We start from the raw sequence: 26,494 nt of genomic DNA on the forward strand, positions 1-26,494 counted from the left end.
GGAGCTGTTGTCTTGACCTTCCTCGCAATTAGTATGGATGCAGTTTGTTGTGGGTGAGTTGTGATTATTTTCTTTTTTCCCCCACCAATCCCCTGGTAGATATTCAGAGTATACAGTTTGAAACAAATTCAATATATATATATATTTTTTTTTTTTCCTTTACACAAAAGGAAAAAAATGATAAATAATTTTGTGCACAAACACAAGTCAAATAAAATAGTGGGAGAGTAACCGCAAAAAGTATCCAAGCGTTTAGCAGCCGCTATCTGTGTGACACATGTACCTGTCGTCTCCAGCTGAAATTCCCTCATCGCACTCGCTACACACAATTATTGCCTTCTCGGAGGCGTGAAAGGAGCTGTCAGAAATAATATTATCTTTGAAGTTGTTGTAAAGAAAACTTTTAAGCCATTTTCTATTGACCATTTCGTAGCCATATTCACCCAACTATGGAACAGTTGCAGTTTGAGCTGTCCAGATGATTTTCGTATTTATCACACCATCACACAATTATTGGACCCAAATTGCGTTGCTTTGCAGCCACCAGAGCTTTTAGTGTGTTGTGACTTAAGACCAATATTTTGTTTTTCTGAACGTATTTACGTTATGTATATATTGCATACACCTCCACCTTGTTTTTGTCTATACGCACACACACAAACTTGTATATATGAACCAATGCAACAGCATATGACACAATTTTCTACATGGCAGGGCAGCAAATTCAGCTTATTATAACCAAAACAGAAATCGTTTCACACCTCACAGTTTGACACTTAGTAGGCAACAGTTTGCTCATCATTTCTCTCCCAAAGGATTGCTTGGCTTTTGTTTTTTGTGTTTTTTTTTTTTTCCTCTTGTTTTGTGTACAACATCACTGTACTAGACATGTGGTGCATTGCAAGGCCCAGCCTGTTCAGAACTGAATCTGCACCTTTCAGCTCAGAGAGGAAGGGATGTTCCTTTTTAGAGAGGTGAAAGCATTCATTAGACAGCAATTTCGCAATCAACAGAATAGTGCCGTTAATGAATTAGCGAAATTAGCATACCGCCGACTGTATTGAGTTCGCTGGTGAATGCTGATGAACATGTCAGCGAGTGCTTAATAGTTAAGATTGACATCACCTCTGTCCTGAGAGTTAACAAAACATTAATTCAATTTGTGGCAGTATCAGTCCAAGCCTATAGGGGTGTGTGTGTGTGTGTGTGTGTTGTGAGAGAGCAGAACTCACATATAATGATACCGTAATATTGCTGCTGTCTGATGGATGCGTGGCTACAGGGAAAGTAAAGATGTCGAGAAGGCTTTCATACGCCGCATTGATCCGTCAGCGGTAAATGGAGCACTCCACCTCGACGTTCTTAAGAATTCTCTTCTGCATTTGGTAATAAGTCTGGATGAAAGAGGCGATGGAAACTTCAAATTGACTGCCCCTGTTTTCATTGCAGTTAAGTATGAAATGTACGTTATTTGATCGTCATTATAACCTTTCAGTGCCACTCCAGACGTGATTTAAAAAATAATCATTGTAAGTATTACTTACAATGGCCATTTTGGTAAAAAGAAGAAGGAAGTATGTTTTAATTCGTAGGGGTGTTTCTGGACTCTTACAAAGTGTTGTATAATAAATGGCACAAGTCTCCATTCACGCATAAATTCATGCGTACAAAGGAAAAAACAAACAGGGTCAATTACAATCTTATCCGAGCACACTTAAACATGAAGTCTGGAGGAGCCAGCGGGGGGGGGGCACACGTTGTTCCTCTCCCTCCTGAACCCAACGCTGCCCCAGCTGAACCTATTCCTTTGGTTTAGTTCCTCACATCTTTCGTCTTGGCTTTCTGCCACAGTACATATAGTCGTGGCCTAAGTTTGTGTGGCGTGCGAGCAACAGGACAACACTTCAAAGGAGAGAAACTACGGATTGTGTGATCGCAATGCAGATAGAGGATGTAAGTTTTCATTTAGCTGCTTTTCACTGAATAGAATATGTTGTCCAGTTCAGCAGATATGCACAGGAAATAGAAAAACCCGAGATGTGCGCTGCCTGCTTTTTCTTTGATCTCATAAACCTGACAGATCCGATTCATCCATGCCTGTTTACAGCCGTGCGTTAATTTTCCCCTCCCGTCCCTAACACAGTTTAGCCCAATTAACACAGTAGCTCTTTTACTAACAGTGTGAGGGGGAGACGTGCATGTGTCAGAGCTGCAGTTGGCTACAGCCAAGTACCGAACGAGATCCAAAATGGAGGGACTGCTGTGAATACCAATGCTTTCTACTTCCCCTCACTCAAGACGAGTGATAGGCTGTGCTCCCTCTCGCCTTCGGTCTCTCGCACTGCCATGTTTCTTTCACACCACCACATAAATATGTCGTCTCCAAGAAGAAGATGAGAAACTGTAGCCCATTAGAGAATGCAAGGGTGCACAATTAGAGGAATAATTGAGGGGCATAATGGGGGTAGTGAGAATAGATGAATGAATGTGTAATTTTAGAGATTTGCTAAAATTTCAGCCTTGTGCACTTTCAATTTGTTTCTACTTCTTCCTTTCTGCAACCCAGAGCTCTTCCTCCTAAGCGTCTCAGGAGTTTTTCAGGTATAGTTGAGTCATTCCAGTTTATTTGGCCACACATTCAGGCGTGAGAACTTAAAGATGCATATCAGGGCAGCATCAACGTCTTAATTATTAGAAAGATGTATGCAGTTGGGCCCGACTTGTCATCGTAACGGATTGCTGAAATCTCGCCGGTCTTCTGTAACTCGTATCATTTCATCTAGTGCCATAGAATTTCAAAATATGTCTAATGTGATCTGGAGATCATCTGACATTCACATCACTGCCGGTGCTTCCCCCACTGACTCTATGACTGCAAATTTCCAGCGAGATGTGAAAATGACTAAAAGGATATAGCCGCAGGATAGACAATGAGGCTTCTTTAACTGTCCTACCTGCCACCAGCTAGCGGTGGGAGGGAACGTATAGGCGGGCAAAATGACAGCAGAATTTTACATGTGGCGTCGGAGTTAATGAAAACTGATTAATGCTCAGTGTAGCTGTGGCCACGGGAGGGGGGGGGGCATGTTGAAAGATGATCAAACCACTGTCTGTCTAATTAGCAAAAATGCCCTTGGTTCACTCAAAGATGACAGCAGGCAGCCTTGAAGAAGGACTGACATTGACGGTCCCGGGGGGGGGAGACACCACGGCATCAAACAGAAAGTGATCCAATACAGGATGAGTACAGTGGAGCATTTTTATGGTCATTCATCAGCCACATGAAAGACCGTTCAGTTACAACAGATGCCTTTGCCTGATATTATCGTGATTTTTATTTTTTCTACAGGCTGCAGTATAAACAGTGATGCTTTCTGCCAAAAGCTAACATCAGGATTCCTCCACATCCGTAATTACTTGCCGGTATCTTGCAGAGACACCGTTTGCTCCTTTTCCTTTTTTTAGTTTAGCCCTTTTGAAATGTGGATTGATCAATTAATTTGACCCGATAATTGCGCTAAATGAATAGTCAGGAGCTCTTGCAGTTTATGAGGTTTCCTGTTGGCCACACAAATGCGGTAATCCGGAAGCAGTAGAGGCCTTTCACTCAAAACGGTGAAGGTGAAGGAAGAATTTAGATCCTCTATTGTTTAAGCGCAATTGGTGCATATTAACAAAAACAAACCAACTGATTGACGCAGATGGTGGCCAGCAGAAGGAGTGTGGTGGTTATATGAAGAGTGCTTCTGCTCGAAACATGTACAGCAATAAACTAAACCCATCGATGGCAAAATAGTACAAATGTTTCAGCACAGAGAAGTGCACCGTTTCCTGATATTGCTGCAGCTGAAAAGCGGTTGCTATTTTGATAGTTTTTCAATAATGATCCAACTGCCAAGACCAATTTCTCTCAAACAATAATTTACCAAAGACATTGGAAAAAATAAGCCCCATTTTTAAATATGTGTTCTCCTTTTATGAATATTTGAGGTCATCATCAGAGTAGCATTTGTAGCTCATCTTACTCGCTCTCTCCTTAATTTTAGGGTAATTAAGATCTTAAGCCCTCAGACAAAGAAGGCAACCAACGAGTTCTATAGCGGTCAGACATTGTAATTTTCTTGTCTGGGACAGCCAGACACCTGACCTAAATCCAGATGAGGCAACGTTTCATTGGTGCTAACTGAAAGTAGAAAGCGAATCAAAACAAAGCAAAAACGCAAAGTCATGCTTCCACGTCAATCCCACGTGTGAGTTCCTGTGAAGTGCATGGAGCACGAAGACGGCTTAACACATTCACCTGTATCCTCGGCCGCTCGCGTAGTCTCTTTGACCCCTTTGACTTCCAGTGTACTCGCTGTGACACTTGTGCAGAATCCATAGAGTGACATAAATGTTTGCTGCGTTGCATGTGTGCACAGGACGGGGAGTCAGTGTGAAGGTCACCATTTTGGCCAGCAGGACACTCTATTCCCGAGAACAGAGAGGAGAGGAGCTGCACTGGCAGCCTCTAATCCTCTTTAATTTGTTTTCAGATGGGGTTTTGGAATACCAGCCTGCTCCCTAAGCAGAGATCACATAAGAACGTGGGCTGGGACAGCTGTCTCCTCTTTTTGATACAGGTCTGCTCGTCGCCCTCCCCAACCCTGGAACGAATAATTCTGGTGCTGAGCTGAATAGATACTTTATGTGGATTTTACTGAAGCAAACAAAGGAACAATTCCACAGAAGTATGGCAGCAATGGAAACATGGCTGCCTTGAGAGAGAGAGAGAAAGGACAGAAAATGAAAGTGGGTGGTGGTATAGACGTGCCTTCCTCTGTTGTTGTTTTTTTTCTCTATCAGCAGTCATGCGGCCAAAGCTTGTAATTTGTTTGGGTGTGTCCCCTTTGTCCTTTGTTTGACGTCAAAGGTTGAACTACAAAGCAGGCGGGGGGGGCGCTAGGATGCTTACTTCCTGCGCCTGATTGCCCGTGTACCTTCAGAGAGGACCGTTTTCTTCGCAGCATGTTTTTTTGTTTGTTTGTTTGTTTGTTTTTCAGCTGTGTTGGTCAGACAAAAGCACGCTACTGTTGAAGTGATACAGCACATCTTGAGAGACAGAAGGGGTTTAAAAGCTTCTGAAACAAAGCATGCAGGCAGTGGGCTGGCGATGCAGGCAGGGGGCTGGCAGTCCTTTAATCCTCACCGCACTGCTGATAAATCGGCATGCGGGTTTCATTTTTATCCCCCTTACCAGTTTTCTTGGCTCTTGAGTGATGAACAAACTCCCACTCGCTTTTGAGGACTTTTGATGAAATATCCAGTCATGGATTATGCCCCTCCCCCCGCCACATTGGGGCCGAGGCACCGGGCTAACAGGTGGACAGTGTTAGAGTCTGGTTAGCTTTCAGGCAGACAGCAGTCAGATCACTGGGGAGACAACAGCCGTGTAGTCAGAAAGCTTTGCTGATACTGTGTATCTGGGTAATTCTCAACTTGTAATTGGTCTACAGTGGATGAAAAACCTACACTATATAACTTAAAGCTTCAGGGGGGAAAAAAAAAAACCAGAAGTGAAGATATATGAGCCAGTGGTTTCCCTTCAATGATCAGTTTGATCACACGCTATATCCCATGAACACAGTTCCTTGCTGTGAATCTCCCAACACTCCTCTGTAGTGATGTGCTACCCTTTGAACTTCCTGTGAAGAATTTTTCAGCCTTTTGACTGTACAGCTCTCAGATCTTCTCCCTGTAGTTGTTGTTGTTGTTGTTGTTGCTGTGACACCTGGTACATTACAAATATCTCCAAAAAGACTTATTCTTATTTAAGAAGAACTTTCTTAAAACAAACCAAAACAACAACAATTTATAAAACATTGAATTTGATCCCTCTGTCCTATAATGATGATCATTCGAGTTTCCCACTACAACAGAACTCCTCTGTCCTTAAATGAAGTCAGCTGGATGTCTCTTTCCTCTCACACACACGAGGACACAACAGTGTACAAATTCATCACCAGTGTAATTAATATTGGATAATATAGCGCATAACACAACAGCAGGGAGCGTTGTCGACAGCACTGTAACCTGGCAAGTTGCGTTTGTCGGGAAAATGCCACAAACTCCTGATATCTTAATTGAGGTCACGTTACCACGCTGGCGACATCCAGGCACACCCGAGGGCGCGTTGTTTCTGGGTTGTCTGGCCATCCAATTCAGCAGCACGCTGAGGGAGTTTCTTGAAATTGAACAACAAGCGTACGCTCAGATTCGAGCATGAACTAATTTTAATCTTAGGCCGCTGTGGTTCCATAACAATGTTGTATACTAATTACAACACAAAGGTTAAAATTATGAGGCATTATGACATGTATAAAATTAGCATAAAATGGTCAAAGGCCAACTTCGGTGTGACAGAAGGTTCTGCAAAAACACTTCCTGCAGGTATTTAGAGCCGTAACTCAGGAAGTGGCGATCGTGACCACATTATCCAACTGCTTGGCGGAGGCAAACCACCGCGAGGTAGTAATTATAGTTTTCTCTTAATTTTTTTTTTTTTTTTTTGCTTTTCTAATATCAAAGTGAATTATATGTCCTCTTTACGGGGCTTCACATTAAAATGAAGAAAAATGTCTGTTGTGTTTTTGAAATCTTTTATTGAGGCAAATAGTCACTGAACAGCATCACCTGGCTGTCTCGTAGCAGCAACAATTATATTATGATGAAGTGACTCTGCAGTCTATTTTCTTTACCCATTTGACATTCAGAATTGCCATTTCCCCACGTCTCCTCCCCCATTTCCCTCCATTGCTCATGACCTGTGGTGATGCAGGGGTCTCCAGATTGAACACACAACCAGTGATTGATAATTGTGCGATTCTGTCTGCGGGTTACCAGGACAGCTTCCTTACAGCACCCTGACTTCTGACAGAAGGAGAATAGATGTGTGGCATTTCATTCCTCCGAGCTCCAGATTTGGCTGTTGTATTTATTACTAAGTAATGGAAGAATACAAACTGCTCGGTAGCTTTTAGGAAAACCCTCAGATGATGTTGTTGATTGTTTATACAGACGCTGATGCATTCCGTATTATTCTTTTACGATTTTAAATCAACACAAACGCAACCCGCTTTCTTTTTCTGTATTTCATGCCTTTTATATAAATCATGATATTCATTTTTGAAAATTAGTCCACGAGAATTTAAAAAGCTCATAAAGTAGAGGAAAAAAAAAAAAATATATATTTTAATCATTTATTCATCCATCTCTTTTCTTAGTCACCTCGTACCATGCATATCTTTGTAAGTGTGTGTAAATGTGTGTGTGCTTTCTCAACTGTAATTGTGTTTACTTCATGTGTAACACCCACGTTCAATGTATAACAGGTTTTTATGGAAATTGGAATAAAGAACAGTGAATAGAATCATAAAATGCTATTTGAGAATTTACTTTTACGGACAGCAGGATTTGGGAGCATGTTTTCTGCTTCTATTGCAGGTGTCCACTTCATTTTTCAGGCAAAATAAACACTTGTAAGCAGAACAGACATTTTGGCAACTTGCCGCCTCAGTTCTTGTCTGCGGCTGATTTACTTCTCGCAGATATACTGCATGGAACATTACGAGTCATTTTCTCGTAGCACCTTCCTGTTTGTCCTCCAGTGTTGCTCTCATATGATCCAGGGTTCTGGTGAAATCCATACAAGCATCAGACACGCGGCGAGCGAGAACAGCGTCGCAATTTCATTTGGCTTCAAACATCCAAATATTTCATATGACACAGACCGGCACCATCAGCTGGCAGGTGCACAAAACAAACAATTGGCCAGGTGATCATTCCTGTACCGCGGTAAAGCCAGACGACAAACACAGCTGCGCCTGAGGTCGCCGTATTAAATCAGAACATATATCAAGACGCACTTGACAACGTAAACAACCAACAAAATTATCTATAAAATGTATTTGCTGGTGCACTTTAGTTGGATACAGACAGTTTTACCCTGCAGCACTGTGTGATAGCGATCCACCACTGGGGTCAAAGAGGTCGAGGCCTGTTTTTTCTTTTTAGGGGGAGGGTGTTTTTTTTTTTTTCTTTTTTTTTTTTTTTCTGAGGAGTACATAATAAAACTAGTAAAAGAAGCAATCCCCCAAATAATGGAAAAACCTTGTTGCCTTCTATTAACCCTCTCATCTGATCATGAGGGAGTCGGCAGAGGTTGGCAGTTTGTGATCGTTTAGTCACATTCAGTAAGTCCTTTTTTTTATGATATGATAGAGCCAACCGGAGGATTTCTCCAGCAGACTTATTTGTAGTTGAATTTCTTTCATGCCCAGACATCATCTGACCGTACAGCTCAGTTAAACGGCCGCCTGACAACATCATGATGATTAGTTTCCGCTGCGGATCGACTTGCTGGCTAAAGTTTATTGATTGCAAGCATCCAATGTCTGACTGATAAACTTTTATTGAAGTTAAAATGTACTTTAGTTTCTATTATTCTTGCGTAAAACGTAAATGCGTGGTAAAATGAGGCGTTTTCATTTTAACATTACACCTAACAAGGCAATCAACATCAACTGAGCTTTGGAAGGGAAAAACATGGTGGAAGCCAGAGAGAGAGAGAGAGCATAAGATGAGGGAGGAAGAGCTTGTATTGCCTGCTGCACTCACGACTGGATTAGCAGTGTGTCCCTTTGTTTTAAATACAAACAGAAGCTGACCTGATGACATTCAAACAATGCGGACCTTATTACCGCTGAGGTACATGTTTTCACAGTGTAGACTGTCGGCTTAATTAACCTGGCATAGGTATCGTGTCACTGTGTGCTGTCATCATATAAATATCTTATTACACGCTTTGAGACACATTTAAGTAATTTACATTCAAAATTTTCAAACCATATGGAGCAAATGATGGATGAAAATGATAGAATTAGAGTCGTATGTGCCACAGTTCAATGCTGCTGGCCCCTTGACATGCTTTTAAAGCTATTGGTGTCCACTTACGCCCTTCAAATGTCCATGCGTGCATGAGGGATGCAAAGCTCCTGCCCACAAGAAGCTCAACTGCTGCGCGATGCTTAGCTGCGGAGGAAGCACACGGGGCTAATGGCACGTTCCTCCCTCGACACACATTGACTGTTGGATGCTCTAGTTCAGTTGTGGCGGTGATCATTTTTCCTGATGGTGTGGCCACAGAAGGTCTGGTGCTCCAACTCCTCCGGCCGGTGGGGGGGGGGGGTGTGTGGGGGGGGGTCAACTGCATGCTACAACAGCAGTCATCCTCTGTCTGACTCATGTGAGCCTTGTGTGACTGCTTTCACACCGACTGGGTTAGGATCTGCCCCCCGCAAGTGACTGCAAGGGATAAAATAGGCCTGTTTTCTTGTCAGCATGTATTTATTTTCTGGAGGTGTATGACTTTTTTCTTTTTTTTTTTTTTTTTTACAGGATTTGTGTTTATGAGGGTCATGGAGCTCATTCAGCGACTACAAATGAAAAGCTTCACATAAAATAAAAAAAAAAAAGCATACATTTTTTCGTTTTGCCGTTTCACCTGATGTCAGGTGCAGACGTACGGAGACGGAAGAGAGCGTGGAATATGGAGGAATTTATTTATTTATTGCCGTCTTGTAGGCCAGCTAACCGAGGCGACAACACACACACCGCTGAGTCTGACTAAGTCCATGTGGGAAGGCTGGCTGCAATTCATTTGTGGCTCCAACTCTTCTCACCAATGACATGATAATTCCACATGCCTAAGGCCCTTCAGAATGAGGACCCACTGATAGCGTTCCTTGTGATTGCTATCCACTATAGCACGATGGGCTTGTGGGAGGGAGGTGGATTACAACGGACGGGCGCTGACACTCTTGAAGCTGAAGCATGTCATTAAACAGTAAATCACTCTGATTGAAAAATGCATCAGCTCCGAGCTCTCTGTTTACAAAAGAAGACCTTCTCCACAGGCGCAGATTGTGCTTTTGGCCAGATAAATCAACGAGCAGTCGGCAAGATTCTCCCTCCACGTAATGCTTTCCTGAGCTCAGCTGGCATGTACAGTTACAAATCACTACATGGGATGTGTTGACACAGCTAAACAAGTCTTCACCACTGTGCTCATTCATCCACAGTGACTGTCAGCACAGTATATTGAAGGTGATGCAACATTTTTTTTTTTTTTTTAAGCATTTAATTCAATTGGAGTAGTTGAGTCCTTTAGCTGTGCAAATTCTGGCAGATTACACAATATCAAATACGCATATTGGAATATATCTGAGAATTTATAGAATTTGTAATTAAAAAAAAAGGTTATTAATTTTATGTTTGTTTCTTTGCGTGTGTGTATATATTGTTACTGTCTCATTGCCTCAGAAATAATCTAAGTTTCTTTTCAGTATGACCTTAGCAGTTTGGTTTATCATTTTTGCTTACGACCGTGACATTTGTGAGATGTAAGGATGCAGCAGCACGGGGAAATGCATCTTTTCAATAATGGCAATGCAGGCTGTCAAACAAATCGCTGAGCACTCTGCTTGTAAACCTCTGCCTGCCACTCCTGTGATGGCCTGTGGCCACATCTCAGCAATGAGGCAAGATTGTATCAAAACCCGAGAGGCGAGGGAACAACGGAGTCGAAAATAAGTCCAGTGTCGGAAAAATGATAAATTTTTCCTTCAAATCAAACGTGATTTATTCTCACATTTATAGATGACGCGTAAAACTTTACTGTAAATTGTCGAGAGAAAAAGCCAAGAAAAATGCAAATGAAGATATCAAATAACATTGCAATAACAAGTTAAAGCTTTGCTCCTGTCATAAATGTCATTTATGAGGCAGCACGTTAAACTCGTTCACTCTTATTGTGCCTTATTGCTGCAGAAAGGGGGATTTAAATAGCAGCAGCAAACACACGAGCTCCCCACCGATCATATCATTTAACCTTTAATTCAGACTTTGAATTTAGAAATTCAAATGTGACTTTTCTTCATATTAAAAATCCCATCATCTTTACTCACCTTTATTCATCTTAGGAATAAAAGAATGGGATAGTAAATGTACTTCTATGATACTTGTCTGGCTCCTTTAATAGCCACTATATTCCTCACTTAGGGTTTTTTTTTTTCTTTTTTTATTGAGAATAATGTGAAAAAGATGCATAACTTGATCATTTCCATAATCTATACCCCAGTTTTGCCTCAGGCTCTTTAATAATTTTATGAGGGGACGCTCAAAATGCTGACTAAATGCAAAAATGACAAATTGAACTGAGGCCTCTGCCAAAAAAATAAATAAATAAATAAAAAATTTAAAGGATTAATATCTTGGCAATTTTTTTTTTCTCACCAAATCAGCCACCTGGCTTTAGAAGTGCTTTTATTAGAGGGAATTTATTGGCCACCACATGTCCACGCTGCTGGACTTTCACACAAGCCCTTTTATATCAGGCACATTATAAGTCTTTAATTAGCAATGTTGTATACAGTGTTGTTTGATGCGTCCCGTCTTTGGCGTTGTTCAAGTGAAAGCCATTCAACATGAGGCACTCCATTTATCTGATGTCTTTGCAATCACTTTCTGAAACAAAAAGTACCACATTTTTCCACATATACTTCAGGAAGTGATAATACTTAAATGTGTTGTAGATGCTACAAATCAGCTCTGTTTGTTTACACTGCTTAGAGGCACAGATGAGGAAGAGAGCTAAGAAACTCTGCCAGCCATTTTTCTCGTGCATTTAGTCGCACTGACGTCTAAGCAAAGGTAGGCCATAGCCATAAATCACACAGCACAATAACAGGCACATTTTTGGGCCGGTCCATCATTGGCTCTGCTTTGTTTTCTCATTGCATCATGGCAAATTGCTGTTATTAATGGAAGAAAGCATAGTTTGCACCCCTCATTAGATGTTGTTCCAACAGCGCCTCTGATGGATTAAGACAAGCTGGAGGCCTTGTCTGCCTATACAACCAGCTAATATGAGCCAATTAAATGCCCTGCACTCTGGCCACTCCACACTTGCTCTGTGTGCTCCTATAATGATGTCCAAGAATTCATGGCCAAAGGATTTCTCGCAGTCTTCGGTGGCGTTTTTCTGTGGAACTGCACGCTTGCCCCCCTGATGTACCTCGAGTGATAATAGATTATGTCCCTTTTAGAGAAATGGTGTTCCCCGCGAATGCTTCGTCTTTCCTTTCAATCAAAGCATGCCTTAAATCCTTGCACACGTTTTCAACGTTCTATGTTTTCTTGTTCGTCTGACTTTGCTTCTCACTTTGCATAGGCTTCAATGCGAGAGACGCAGCTGTGTCTGTGAGTTTTGGATTTCAAGGTGAAGTCGGCCTCGCAGAATGTCTGATTCATACGGAGAAAGCTTACGGGTACGTGGCTGTGACCACTAAGTAAATATACCTGGGGCATCCTTCAGAAGCGGGGCTTATAACGCAGGAAGGGTCGATATTGTGCAGAGCTAGCACGAAAACAGAGTGCAAGTCTCTGGTGATTTAAGCTCAGCTAAACTGAAGGTCTTCACAGTGCCATGCATGACCCGCGGAGCTTATCCAGCCAGACGCTGAGGTATTATTTCTTTAAAAAAGCCTCGAAATGTCCTCTTTTGATGCAAAACACTGCCAAACACATGTCCCACATTGTTATGCACTTTTTTGTGGGCTTCCATTAAACTAAAAAAAAAAAAAAAAAACATACAAAAAACAGCTCTTCATCTATTCAAAGCCAAGCAGAATCCCTCTTCCCCCCCTGAGTATTGGAATATTGGGATATTTTCGCAGAAACATTTCTGCGCTGAAGTAAAATAAAAGCGGTAAAATGAAGCCTCCAGCTTTCCCTCCAATCTGCACCACGCAGTAAATTAAAGGTGCGTGTTTAACTTGGAGGTGTTGTTTGATGGCGTAGTTTGTTTTAATTTCGCTGTGTGGACTCATCAGAGCCTGCAGCATGAAGGGCGATATAAGAACCAGCCTTCCTTCAGCTGTGATCAAAATTTAAATGTGTTTGGATTATGATTTTTATTTTTTTTTTAAAGTGACAAACAGGAGAAGGATTTCTCCGGTTCAGGAGGAGAGTAATACTGCAAAACTGCAATATTTTAGCCTGAGCTGTAGATTCAGCGTTCATCGTTACAGGTTCTGCGGGATTTATCACAAATGGGTGGAGGCATACGTCAACATTTTTAATGCTCGGAGTTAAATTAACGCTGGTGTTCTTGCCGTATGAATATGGCCCATGTTAGCTTGTGTTTTAACAAGAGATATTGCATCACTGGAATCTTTTCAACATGGAACCGGCAAATAAAATGTCTAATTTATGAAGTCATTCGGACGGTATTCGATGGGTATTGAGCTGCACAGGAATTATGCCCTACTGTCTTGGTCTGTGCAGCCTGCTGCTGCTCCAGTTTCTTGTAGGGATTATTTGAAATGTGAACTTCCATGGCACAAGTGTATAACCCATGTAATTTGCTCTTTTAAATTCCTCATCCCTCCCCACACGCTCCGGAGCATTTTTTTTTTTTTTCTGTCATCAGCTATGCCACATTTTCCTCTGCCACACAGTCACAGCGTCGTACACCAGTAATCTCCACGACCACACGAGGAGACCACCTCGGTTCTTTTACTTTTTTTTTCCTGGCATCGCCTGGATAATGCGCCCTAATTGCTGAACATATCACACCAATTTATTCTTCTACAATATACATTCTTTAGAAATGGCTAAAAAATAGAGAGCAGCCACTTGACACTTTTCTTCTCCTGAAACATGCATTACCCCACCTCTCTGGAAAACTCTCAGAGAGACATTCACAAGGCCACGCTGCTCCTCTTGTGGGTTCGTAATAAGTGGTTAGGATTTTCTCTAAGAGCATCAGCTCTGTGTTAATGACATGCAGTCTCCGGAAAGGTTTATCCATTCAATATGACTCTAGAGAGAAGATCTCTTCAGCCTGCTGATTAAATTAGGATTCTTTAATAAGCATATCTAGGTGCACTGACACGAGAGACATTCTGATCTATGTCTACCTGCGCACAAACCCAAGACGATCCAAATTTCAGCAGTGTGAATGATGTCTTAGTCACCGTTGTATAAATTCCCATTTTTGTCTTGTTGCTTCCTAAAACGAAAAGATTGACGATTGTATGACTTCAGTAAAGTCCAGTAATAATTAGATGTGCGACCAATAACCTTTTTTTTTCTCCTCTCTTTATTACACAACAACATTATCATGACTGAATCTTAGTGCTGTGTAATATTCGTACAAACCGACACAAAGGACTGGCCAGCGAGTGAATGATTGAATGGACGAGCTTGTGAGTGCAAATATGAAAGCGTGTTTTTTTAACCCCGGTCCTAACCCTTCTGAGGCCAAAGGCGCTACTTGAACTTGCACTTACTTTTCAATACGTTTTCTTTTCTAGTGTTCGTACCGTCCTTCTCCTTTAAGAGGTCAGAAGCTATACGTATGAAAATGAAGTAAAAAGCTTTCAGTCCTATTTTCTATACTGCACCTCAAAACGAGAACATCATTCAGCAGAGTTCTTTAGTTTTCAGTTAGTTTTTAGTATTTTTGATCTATTAGCATTTTTAATCTTTTAATCTTTCGTGTCCATTTGTCTGCTTTGTACTGACCAGCTGTGCTTTTGCTTTGAATTTGTAACGACAGTTTGTGAATGCAACTTAGAACATAAATACTCGTACATTGGGTCATTTATATGGTTCATAATGAAATAAATCATTCCCCTTTTTGCCCGGAACTCCCCGTCATGGATCCCACTTTGTGTAGCGTGGACCTGGGGGGTGGGGGTCACTGGCAGAACAATTAACATGGATTTAAGCAAACCCCCCCGTCATGTTCTCTGCCACTTACGTGTTGCATAATTTCTGATGCAAACCCCGCTAGAATAAATCATTTTGATTACCTATGAAGCAGCTGCATGTGGCAGCTGTGAAAATGAATGTCGAGACAGACACTTCTTTTTTTTTTTTTTCCCAAGCAGACGTCAGGGCTGGCGGAAAGAAGTCTCTGTGGTCTATAACCGGTGCAGCAGGCTGAGTGATGTGGCCAAAATATCACTCAACAGCATGTTTTGTTGTTTTTATTGATTGGACAACTGTGTTCAGTTGCTGTTACTATGTTTTCATATTCCTGCCTGTTAAAAAAAAAAAGAAAAAAAAAAAGTGTTGTCTCCTCAGAGAGAACTTTGATATATGATGACATATCCAAGGAGACGTCCGATTTATTTATTTATTTATTTATTTATTTATTTTTTTTTTAGGAGAAGCACTGTGAGTGAAATAAAGCTGTAGGTTACGTTCTCGCTGATCAAACGAGACGATGCTGATGTTCCTGCGAATCAATCATCATCAAAAGGAAATGAACATCAACAAGCTCTGCAGTGTAGTTGATGAGGCACTCTGGGCGTTGGTGTGCCTTACTTTGGATTAAGTACTAAGTACAAAAGGTTACAGCGTTAAAGACACTAATTACGTAACACAGAGGATGCACACTGAGCGTGCGTTTCCTCAGAATGTGTTGTTTTCCTGAGATGCTCAAATATGTGACCGTCTTATTCTTAACACTCTCCCTTTCCATTCCGAATCTTGGTATTTGCGCCTTAATCTCTGTTGCACAATATTGCCAAGAAACTGTCCACCTCTGTCTCTGCAGGCGACACCTGTTGGGTTCTGCAAGATGCCGTTGCCCTCGTTGTGCTTTATGTTCGTTCATCAACACAATTGTTGGTCACGCGGTTCCTTTTTAGTCTGCCTTATGTCTTTACAGTGATATCAACTTGCTTTACAAGATACAGGTCTCTCATTAAAGGCTGAATGTGTTGAAACTGCTATTCCGTTGGGCAGAGAGCTGCTTGTGTTGTCAGTGGAAGTCGGCCCATGCACGACTGTTGGCTCACTCTCCGTTAGCCGCGTTAAAAGCAAGGCGTCAAAAAGAAAGGGAAAGAAAATTGACTGTATGTTTAGATTTATTTCAAACATGTATCATTTAACTGTTTTTGACTCAACGCTGTGCTCTCTTAGATTTGTAGCTTCTATGTGGTCATCACTTGAATGTGCATTCTACGCAGTTTTCATCCACTCATCCCTCGCCAGGTTTTGAATGTGTTCAGTCTCTCTCAGGTTTTCTCATTAACGCCAGACAATTACCTTTGTACTCATCAATTGTTATTTGGCAGATAGAATCGCAAGCAGTGTTGATATCCTGTTCAATTATCAGCGTGTGTGTGTGTGTGTGTCTGGATGGTTATGCAAAAAGACCGATCAAGCCTGGTGAAGCAAGGTCAAGATTCCATCTGGGACTCCAGTTTCTCTCTTTGAGAGGCCAAAATTCAAATCAGCATCCACTAACATCGCTGAATAAATTTTTGCCTTTGCATTTTTGACACTTGCATCCTATTTTCCTCTATTTGTTCCGTCGCCTTTATCCGTGAGTGCTTGTGTGTTTGATATGTTATTCTGTTGTCTGTCTATGCCTGTTTTAGTGACATCCTGGGCTACATCTTGATGAAAGACCACCATATATTCAGCTACTTACAATTACTTCAATGGGGGCAGTCCAGGCTACATTCAATCCTCTCATCAGAAAAATATATTGAAATTCAGAGGTCAAGTTTATAATCGCATTGTGGACATGAACCGAGGACATGTATTTTGTGAATTCTGACATTTTATTGTCGTCTTAATGTTTACTGACTATGAACGAGAAATAATCTGCAACGTTTGTTGGAGCTTTAATGCCGTTCAAAGGCCTTTGCTTCCCTCGGAGGTTTATTGACTGAGCATGTTTGTTCAAGGCCAAATGGCCTCAGATAAATAACTGCTGAAAAGCTTCAAAAGGCTTAGGATGTCAGAACGCAGGAAGGAGTCCACAGAAATTAATTAATGTGAGAAGTATTTGATATGCTCTGTCGTCCATTTAGATTTCAGAGCTTTTTTTTTTTTTTTTTTTATTCCGATTTTGAGGAAGATAATGTTGGAGTTAAGAAAAGGGAACAAATTCAGTGCGACAATAGCAGCATAGTAAACTTTGCAACGTTTAGGAGAAAAGCCCTGAAACTTAAATTTGTTTGTCAGACTCAGCCAGATGGATAAATTACTTTGGTCAATAAAAAATTAAGCTTAAGCTCCTTACGTGTTATTTATCAAGAGACTTGACCCTAATATGTGGAAGGGCGCCATGGCTGTGTAATTTCATTCGGGTGAATTGTGGCATTATTCCAAAACCCAATACTGATTCAGGCAATATTCAGCTTTTGAAAAGGACTTACACGCTGTAAATACATGACTGCTTTATTACTGTTGTCCAGCAAAAAAGTAACACAGAAAATGTATATTCTGATGCATTTAATGAATGAAACTCACCCATCCTTCTTTTTGTATTTATTTATTTTTTTTTCCTAATTTCAGGATATTTGACAGTTACCATAGAACCACTGCCTCCTGTCGTTGTGGGAGAGACTGTTACTCTGAAGTGTAACTTCAAAACTGACGGAAGACTTCGAGAGATTGTCTGGTACAGGGTGAGTAAACTCGTCTGCACGTCCAACACCAACGTGGCGCTGACGCTTGCCATTTCCAAACCATTGCTTTTATTTCTAGTAATTCGACGCCTGACTGGGGTCAGTGCCAGTAATCATGCTGCAGGTTTGCGGCTTTGGTGAGGGAGCAGTCGTGTACCGTCAAGCTGGAGTTGTTAGGAAAGCAGCTATTCCTTGGGCCAGATGTACGAGAGGCATCGGTGGTTGCTGCTTGGGAATTAAACTCCTCAATCTGCTGGTCACCACCATCATTTCTTAATAGTTCACAGCTGGCGACTCAACAGTTATCAGTTATTAAAATCCCAGTTGGTGTGCTATACTGCCTAAGTGCTGCCAATAATTAAATTGCTGTTGAACGAGAAAGAACAGACGAACAACAAAAACATCTCTGCTGTATTTCCTGGATGGAGTTCACGTGGTCCATGCGTGCGTTTAGAAATTAAAGGAAAGTAAAGATTGGTAAAGCAGATCCGAAAAATTCTTACAGTTTACAAAGGATACATTTGTTTCACTTCAAGAGGGCCTCTGGTAAACACTTGAATTGGAAAGCAGTAGCAGCTGTCGCTATTACATCCTTGCCTGACCGTTTGTTTCTGCCAAAAACCTCCAATAATTCTTGAGAGCTATTCAGATTTGCTTTGGAAAAGCAGCTGAGTCTTCACCAAATGCTTACAGAAGTCACTGAGAGGTGATTGCATTTGTGTAGTGTTGGTACAGATGCACCAAAATGACTGCACTAGAAGAAACGCTCTTGTTCTCCGCTCTGTTGGGAAAGTGATGCATTTGACTATAATCTCATCACTGATGGGTTTCCTAAACAAACAATTGAGCAAGTGTTGCACCAGAAGTTGGATCTGCCAATGACAATAAATTAGATTATGCACTTCTGAGTTCCTCCACAACAAATGAGGCTTTAATGAGCATCAACTGTGCACAGGAAGTTCAGCGTAAGTATTGTTCAACCTGTGAAAACTGGGATATTGTAGACTTATGGCTCTGCAGGCAACTTTGCAAAGTTATAAAACTGATAAACTGTAAATTGCACAGTGTTTTCAAGCTTGAGCTCCTCATCGTCTCTGCTCGCTGACCCGAAAAACGATCCTAACGAACCCTCCCCGTGAGCAGTCGCCACTGGGGAGCTCTGTACCTTATTATTAATAATGGTAAAAGTACAGTCAGACTCGACAGTATGGTGGCATTCACCTTGGTTTCCCTCTCCATCCTGCACCGGAACGCTGTTCATTAATGAGCAGAGCCTCGGATTATCGCTCACTAGGCCTCTGCTTTCTCACTTTTATCATTGTGAAATAAAACCGTGTCTATGCGCTCATTTTAGCAAATGCTGACCTTTCCAGGTGGAGCAAAGAGAGATTTATTGATTTTTTTTTTTTTTTTTTTTTTAATTATTTATTTATTTTTCACCACATTCATCTTTGCTTCGTAGATCATTTTCATAGCTGTGAAAAATTCATTTAATCAGGCAGGGACTGCAGAGCTCTGCTTTGCTTTGTCCGTCCGTCAGGTTTTTTGCGGTGTGTCTATTGAACAAAGCTGCCCATATTAAGTGTTCTCACGAGACAAGCAAAGAGGCTGTAACAGAAATCAGCTCCATCTCTCCGGTGGCTGCTGCTCAGCACAACCATTGATAAATTATAAATCAATCACTGACACTTGGCTGCCAAAGTTTCTTTAATCTCTGCCTTTTATTTGACTAAATACTGTTGACTTGTCATTTTACCTCCTGTTCAAAGGGAACCGGGGTTGATACTCACCTGGGGAATCCTTGTACGTAATCGAAACTTGGCCAATCAGATGGGTGGAGGGTGGGGGGGGGGGGGTGGGTGCTGAATGGACTGAATATTTTGGTGAGTGCACATTTGCGGCTAACACAGCCGGGCCGCAGCCAGAATTAGCACATCCCCGGTATGTACTAGAGATAAATCTGATTATTTCGGAGAACCTTTCAAGCCATACTAACTCAAACTCTCCTCTGCGTTATATTTGAAAAGGAGAGATAAAAATAATGGATTTGATACGAGTTCCCCCATGGTTTCCATTATATGGTAGAATTATGTTTTGTTTTTTTTTTTCTTTTTAATCCACCCCCCCCCCCCCAAAAAAAAAAAAAAAAAAAAAAAAAAAAAAAGATGAAGTTATTTCTCAGTGACTGTACAAATATTATCATCTCAGACTGGGATGGAAGAGTTTATGTACAGAGGTTGTGACATATTTGCCTTGAAAACCACCCCTGCCCTTTTCATTTAGATTTTCACTTGACCTTTCCATATAATTTGAAGTAAATGTCTCATGCTGTACCTTCTCTAATCATGGAATTAACCTTATACATACAGCAGATGGGATTTTGACCACTCTGCATTGTTATTCGGGCCTCTTCTCTTAAAATTGATAATTGACGTCTTGATGAAATTAACTCTAAAAATGTGTTTTGTACACTCTCACTTTATTCCCTCATCGATCTCACAGATGCAGCCGCTGTGAGAATTATTGCCAAATCAATCAATGATTTTTCCCTGCGCACTTTTCATTTGGTCTGACCTTAAAACCCAACACGGAGTGAAATATTCATGTCATAGCCCGAGTCCTACGCATTAATGGATACTGTCTCTTTGCTTTAATAGGCTGCATATGATAAAATACTGAGCTGTATGGAGTAATTCCAGCGTTAACTCACATTGGGAAAACAGACAACGTATCAAGGTGATGAAACAATGTAAAGTATGTTGCTTTGTGCCATCCACGCTGTTAAACAGGTCATTAGGATTAATCATATCTCAGACATCAACAGGGGAATTTGGCTGATGCGATGATGTGGGTCATTCTGGCCAGCATAATGAGTCATTCATCAATCATAATGAAACCATTTACAAAGCGTGCGGCCTAGATGCACTGTGGCTAAAGTGGCTGATTTTGTGACGCATGAATCCTTTATAATACCTCTCACTTTAGTTTACTCAAGATGACAGTCGATTAGCAGACGGACAGAGACACGGCGAGTGAATGCGTAAGAGCGGGAGCGGTCCTTCGGTAATGGATGCTCTGTAGCTCTGCGGCAAATAAATGGAAGCGTCACAAGTTTGTGTGCTGCTGCATGACAGGCCACATGAATGTTTTTCAGTGAGTGCTGGATGCTGGCACGCTGTGGATTAAGCCCCATGGATGTGTAATACCATCAAGCTGTCTTCTGTGCCTTAATAGCACAGCGAACAGTAAATGATGGATCGTTTGATAGGGCGGTGTTAATGTGCTGCCAGTCTGAGAGGAGAATGTCAACGTGGCGAAAACAAAAACGCACAGGATCTGTGCTCATTTCAATCCGTGTCACTCTGATCCAAACCTTAGGGACGTCTCCCAGTGGGTGCCCAGGTTCGCCATCCTGAGGGCAACGGGGTGAGCAGTCTGCGTTAGCTTTTCTGATGAGCGCCGCTCTGCAATGCACTTAATTTTAATCACTGGATCAACCAGCTCTGCCCCCCCCCCCACTACAGATCCCTCCATCCACCACTGACAACTCTGCTGGGATCTCCTCTCTTCCCTAATTTACCACAGACCTGTGTGCTCTGCATGAGCTGCTTCCCTGATACTCCTCCCTTCATTCAGCTGCATCCATTTCATTATTATGACTCCCGATTCACCTGTATTTATAATCCTGCTTTCTGCTGATTTGAATTCGGCTGCTCTGCCCGCTCCATGTACACTCGGAGCAAACCCGAGCTTTGGAAGGTAACATACAACATCAGCATATCGTGTCTCAGATGCTGCCAACTCATTGCAGAGTAATCTGACTGGGTTATTGCTAGACTGAGCTGTAATCCAGCCCTCTCATTTTGAATGTCAGAACTTTATTAGCACTGTAGGAGTGATGCTGGAGCGCAGTTTAACTGGTAGAGAACCAGTTCACGGATACCATAGAAATATTTCATGACTGAGGTGTGAGCCGCTCCAAACTATCCTTCTTATTCACCTCAAAGATATTTTTTTATTTTGTTGTATGGTTCTTTGTTTGTTAGATTCTATAGTTGTGTTTTGCTTTGTTTTCTTTCTGATCTCTTTTTTTTTGTTTGTTTGTTTGTTTGTGATAAACAGATTAATTGTGATTGTTTTAAATCACAACACAGAGTGGCGTCAGGTATAATTATAACACACTAATATACCAACTGCCCTGCCTCTGAATAGCTCACCAAACCGTTCCCTGAAAATCATCTTTCTGATTCATAAGTTACTCGGAAGCTGAATGTATATTTGTTAATACACGCAGACGGAATAATAAATAATGGTTATCTTGTCATTTAGGGCCTTTATATCGGACATGTGGGGTTGGAGCTCCCCTCCTTCCCATCTGCAGGTGTGCTGGTTATTGTGGCAGCGCACTAACAAATCAATAGTTTCTAATTCTTAGAAAGGACAAGAACCAAAGACAGTCGTAAATCCAAATCATCAGCCGAATACCACCTAAAGCTTGTCAGGTGTTAATGAAGCCATCTGCCACCACAGCTTCTGTTCAGAAGCTCACAAATCAGAGTTAGAGCTCCGATCTACGCCGCGCAGTGTGTACACCGTCACACGTCAGCATTCAGATACAAACGTGTGAAGCGGCACCTTCAATTTCTCAAGTTCTCCAAATGTAATTTAAAAAATAATAATAATAATAATCCAACACATGAGGCAGAGCCAATCAAGGTCACACTGTTTTGTAAAAAAAAAAATAAAAGTAAAAAAGATGATTTTAACTTTATAGGTTGTATCTTAGACCACCTGAGGACTTTTTGCTGTTTTCCGTTTGTGTAATTAACTATTATTTTTGGTCGATTAATTCATTTCCCCGACCCGTTCGCTGACCTTGCAGGGACAATTTTCCAGTCATTGTTGCAGAATTTAATAGTCATCAAGTACGAATTCTATAATGCATAAGGCACTGCAAAAACGCAGAGAGGCTTCGTGAGCTAATCTATCATGAGAAATGTGTTGAACCTACGTTTGGCCCAGTGGAGTTTGTTGCGCTCTTGGTATGCACCAAAGGAAGAAGAAATGTGATATTAAACTTTGATGTAATGTCGTCTTGAGTCAACCAAATGCAACCAAGTGTTACCCATAATGCTGCAGATCAGAGAGAGCCAATACAAAATGTTTTTGGAACACGCTGAGTCATTTTTAGGATGCTTTGATAAATAACATGTCTTTGTTTTTTGTTTTTTTTTTTTTAAAGCAAGGAGATTTGTTGCTATGGTTACATGGAGTGCCTCCATAAGGTGTGCCAAGAAATATAGTTCTTCTCCGAGAAAAGTTCATGCCTTCCTCATTTTCTTCTGTAAATAGCTTCTGGCTGGTTACACATGATCCGCAGTGTGAGATTATATCTTATGCTGCAACGTTGTGCACAGATGTACGCTCGATGTTCACGTCTCCTGAATAGAGAGCAGTCCTTGGCAACTTTGTGGGAGTTCTCATATCCGAGGTCTGCACGATCCTTCCCTCTCCATATATTACCATTATCTTAACAGCGCAGCAGTGCTGTACACGTGTACTTGCCAGCTGCGTTTGGCCACGGGCCAGTCGCCGGAGTTGCTTTGAGGATACCATGATGTTTATATTTGGAGACATGACAATAGCTATACACACAAACAGCTGACCTGAATACAACTATACGGCCAACTTACGGCAAGAAACTTATTCTGGGATATAAGTGCCCACACAAACCCTCCACCTCATCTCATTCTAATACCCTAAACTCTCACAATGCCTCTGGTAGTGTTTTTCAGATTTACTTCTGGCCCACATTTTGACAAATCCCATTTAAAGCTGTTGACAGTGTCAAAGCACAATATAACAGCAATGCAAATGACTTTTCTCTTGTCACAGTCTGCCAAGAAATATAGGCGTGTATTACCTGAGGGCAGAGTGTCACTGGATTTGCCGTTGCCGTTTCCTGGCCATATGTTGCCTCTAAAATGCAACGGCAGAGATATGCTACCAGATATTCAACTGAAAAAGTGGAGTGTTTTTCCAGCCAGTAATCCTCTTTCTCGACTGTGGAGAGACACAGGAGGCGTCAAATGTTAAATCCGAGTTTAAAATCTTCAAGACAGGGTTGCCTGGGCAACAAGAATCTGTGAATACAGAAGAGTGCTCACCGAGTGTGTACGCACAGCACACTCCTGTGGGGTTTTTGTGTGTCTAACTTCCTGCTGTTTAATCCACGAGTGTAACTGTAAGAGCTAAAAACATATGCCCCCCCCCCCCCCAAAAAAAAAAAAAAAAAAAAAAAAAAGTTTCCTGATTGTATTTTATTGGAGTGTCCTTTTGGTGCTCTGACTTTTGTGCGTCTTCTGTTTGAAAGTGTTTGAACTTTCCCGAAAGGCGTCTGTGTCGTCACTGCAGCTCCCTTTTCAGGAAACTAATCGGATGGGGCGGGTCTTGTCACCCAGGTAACCTAGAAAATGGAGTAGCTAAATCGGTACATCCTGAGCTGTGTGACGGCAGACAGACAGAATCTCAAACAGGCCCCGGAACCAGCTCCACCTTAACGGCAGCTCTCAAGTGAGGCAATGATATTCACTGTATGATTGTCTCGGATGCGTCCTGTCATGAATCCACGTCCCAGCCGCTGCGCTACCATCAGGCTGAGCACCGACTCCATCATCTACACAAAGTTTGTCTGGAAGCTCCCTTAGGTGTGGAGGAGGGGGTGGGGGGGGTGGGGGGGGATGCAATGGCAAAAAAATAGCTCTTAAAAACAAAAGGAGCAATGCTGGTCCATCATGCAGTACATGGTGATATGTTAAGATATTGTTGTCATAGAAACAAAATTTAGCTTTTTACTGAACCGTTCTCCAGTGTTATGCCAGAGAAAAACAGTCTGGACAAACGGACTAATTACACAAACTGTTAAATGCACTGTTGCAACGGTACATTTCCATTTGCCCTCGAATTTCCACTGAAGTTGAACTGTATGCTGTGATTATTGGGGGAAACTCTGTGGGGCAGCTTTCCACAACACTTAGTAATCGTTTCTAATTTAGTTTTATTTTTTTCCCCTCATGTATGTCAATGGGAACTCACAAATGCAGATATCTTAAATGCATAATCGACAAAGAGTAGCACAGTAAGCTGACGGCTATCAGCACCACCGGCGACCTTGCTTGGTCTGCGCCAAAGAGCGTCTCCGTCCTCTCACCGCGGTGCAGATCTGACTCTGGTGTGGTCAGATTGCCTCCATCTTCCCCGCTGAATCTCCTCACAGGATAGTTCTGCACAAGGGAGAAAGAACTCGGGTGCTTCTCGAACAAAGCTAACGTGCCTCCAACTTAGCTGACACTTTGAGAGTGCAACCTTCAGGCTGCTTTGTCTGAACCCAGTGAGATATCCAAGTCTGCTCGATTCAGCTGCGGATGTAACATTTTCTCTGATAATTGTTAAGTTTTCCTTTTGTTAGGGCCTGTGTGCGCTCGCTGTTGTTCATTTGGTGAGTCCTTCTTGGCACTGGGGCATGTTGCCATCCTCTGACACCTGCTTGTTAAACTGTAGTATCAGTAACTTGGTTTCAACCTCTGATCATAACACCATTAGACGGAATAAATTCACATTTATGCTGCCTTTTGAAAACGCTAATCCCTTAAATGCTTGGCATTGTCTTATAAACTGGGACAACAGACTAATGTTTGTCTGCTTATATTTTTCGCTTACATTTTGCACGATAATATTAAGCCCCTGTTTTGATAATTGTCTTCTGCCGTTATGTCATTAGTAGTGTAATTCCAAGTTTTAAATGTATGGCTGGAACAGCAAAGCTAAATCTCAGCGTTGTCTTTGACCGTCTCTCTCTCTCCACAGAGGACACCTAACTGTCCCTTCTGAGGGGAAATCGGTAATCTCCTACATTACATTTCTCTGCAAAGGTGTTTGCTCTACTTCTTCTGGAGGTAACAAAACAAAAGGCAGCACAAAAAAAAAAGCTGTCACCTTTATTAGCCTGCTGCTCCATGCTGAATTTTGCACCTCAAGGGGAATGAGAGCTAAGGTGATATGGATCACTGCACCGCAACCTTCCCCTCTGAGGATGTCACCGGGGCAAATACGCAGCCTGTTAAACATGGAATGATAATTACACACTTCATGTCAGCAAACTAGTAGATGAGTCCCTTTTTATCCACAAATGCTAATGGCAACAAAGGGACTGATCATCGTTGTGTCTGCCTGAGAGCTTGGGCTGTTAATAGTAGTCACTGTGATGACAGTGGGATATTTTGTTTCTGCGCTGCTAAGAATGAATAATGGCTCCTAATTGTAAGTATCTCCCAGAGATCCCTAGGTATCTATCAAAAGCATACTCTGTATCTAATTAATGAGATATTTCAACAAATGATTAAATGGAAAAACTCTCTCCCAGATCATTTGCCTTTTCTCGACTGACTAATTTTCTCTCCATGACAGTAACATTAAATATATTCCAATAGTTGTATAAACACCTTGTCATCCTTATGGTGATTATTGGCATTAGGGTATAATATATTGTACATGCGTCACAGGGGTGTTGGATGGCACGTTTATTTTTCCATCTCTTTCTTTTGTTTTGAACCTTAAATTGACTAAGCAGCAGTGAAATATGATAGCAGGGCCTACATCGACACAGATTCTGTAAAATCAAGCATCTTTCTAAAAATAAAAAACAAAAATGAAAGTTGATGATACAGATCTCATTAACAATGGCCATCTGGAAGGAGAAGACTTCAAATCTGATGGCAAAGGGCTTCACTCTTTGTTAGGCCGCAATATAGCGCTTTACAATTTCATCCTGTCTTGAAAATTAATGAGCTCCCTTTCAAAAATACACCAGATTTTTGAATTCCATTCTCCGCTATCACAGAAGGATCAAACAAGAAAGTGATTACTTAGCGATTAGGACTGGATCAGAGCCTCGCGGTGGCATT

The 26,494-nt window shown here is 41.6% G+C and overlaps 1 protein-coding gene across 2 annotated transcripts in view; it reads left to right on the forward strand.

Annotated features, from left to right (window-relative positions):
• igsf21a (immunoglobin superfamily, member 21a) overlaps positions 1–26,494 on the forward strand; it is a 148,973-nt gene that overhangs the window by 30,926 nt on the left and 91,553 nt on the right. For both annotated transcript variants that reach the window (XM_029502707.1, XM_029502706.1), the window contains exon 2: positions 17,419–17,531. In XM_029502707.1, the coding sequence (XP_029358567.1) occupies positions 17,419–17,531 (113 nt within the window). The remainder of the gene's footprint in view (positions 1–17,418; positions 17,532–26,494) is intronic.

Source organism: Echeneis naucrates, chromosome 5 (genome assembly GCF_900963305.1).
Source record: "Echeneis naucrates chromosome 5, fEcheNa1.1, whole genome shotgun sequence".
Lineage (NCBI taxonomy): Eukaryota > Metazoa > Chordata > Actinopteri > Carangiformes > Echeneidae > Echeneis > Echeneis naucrates.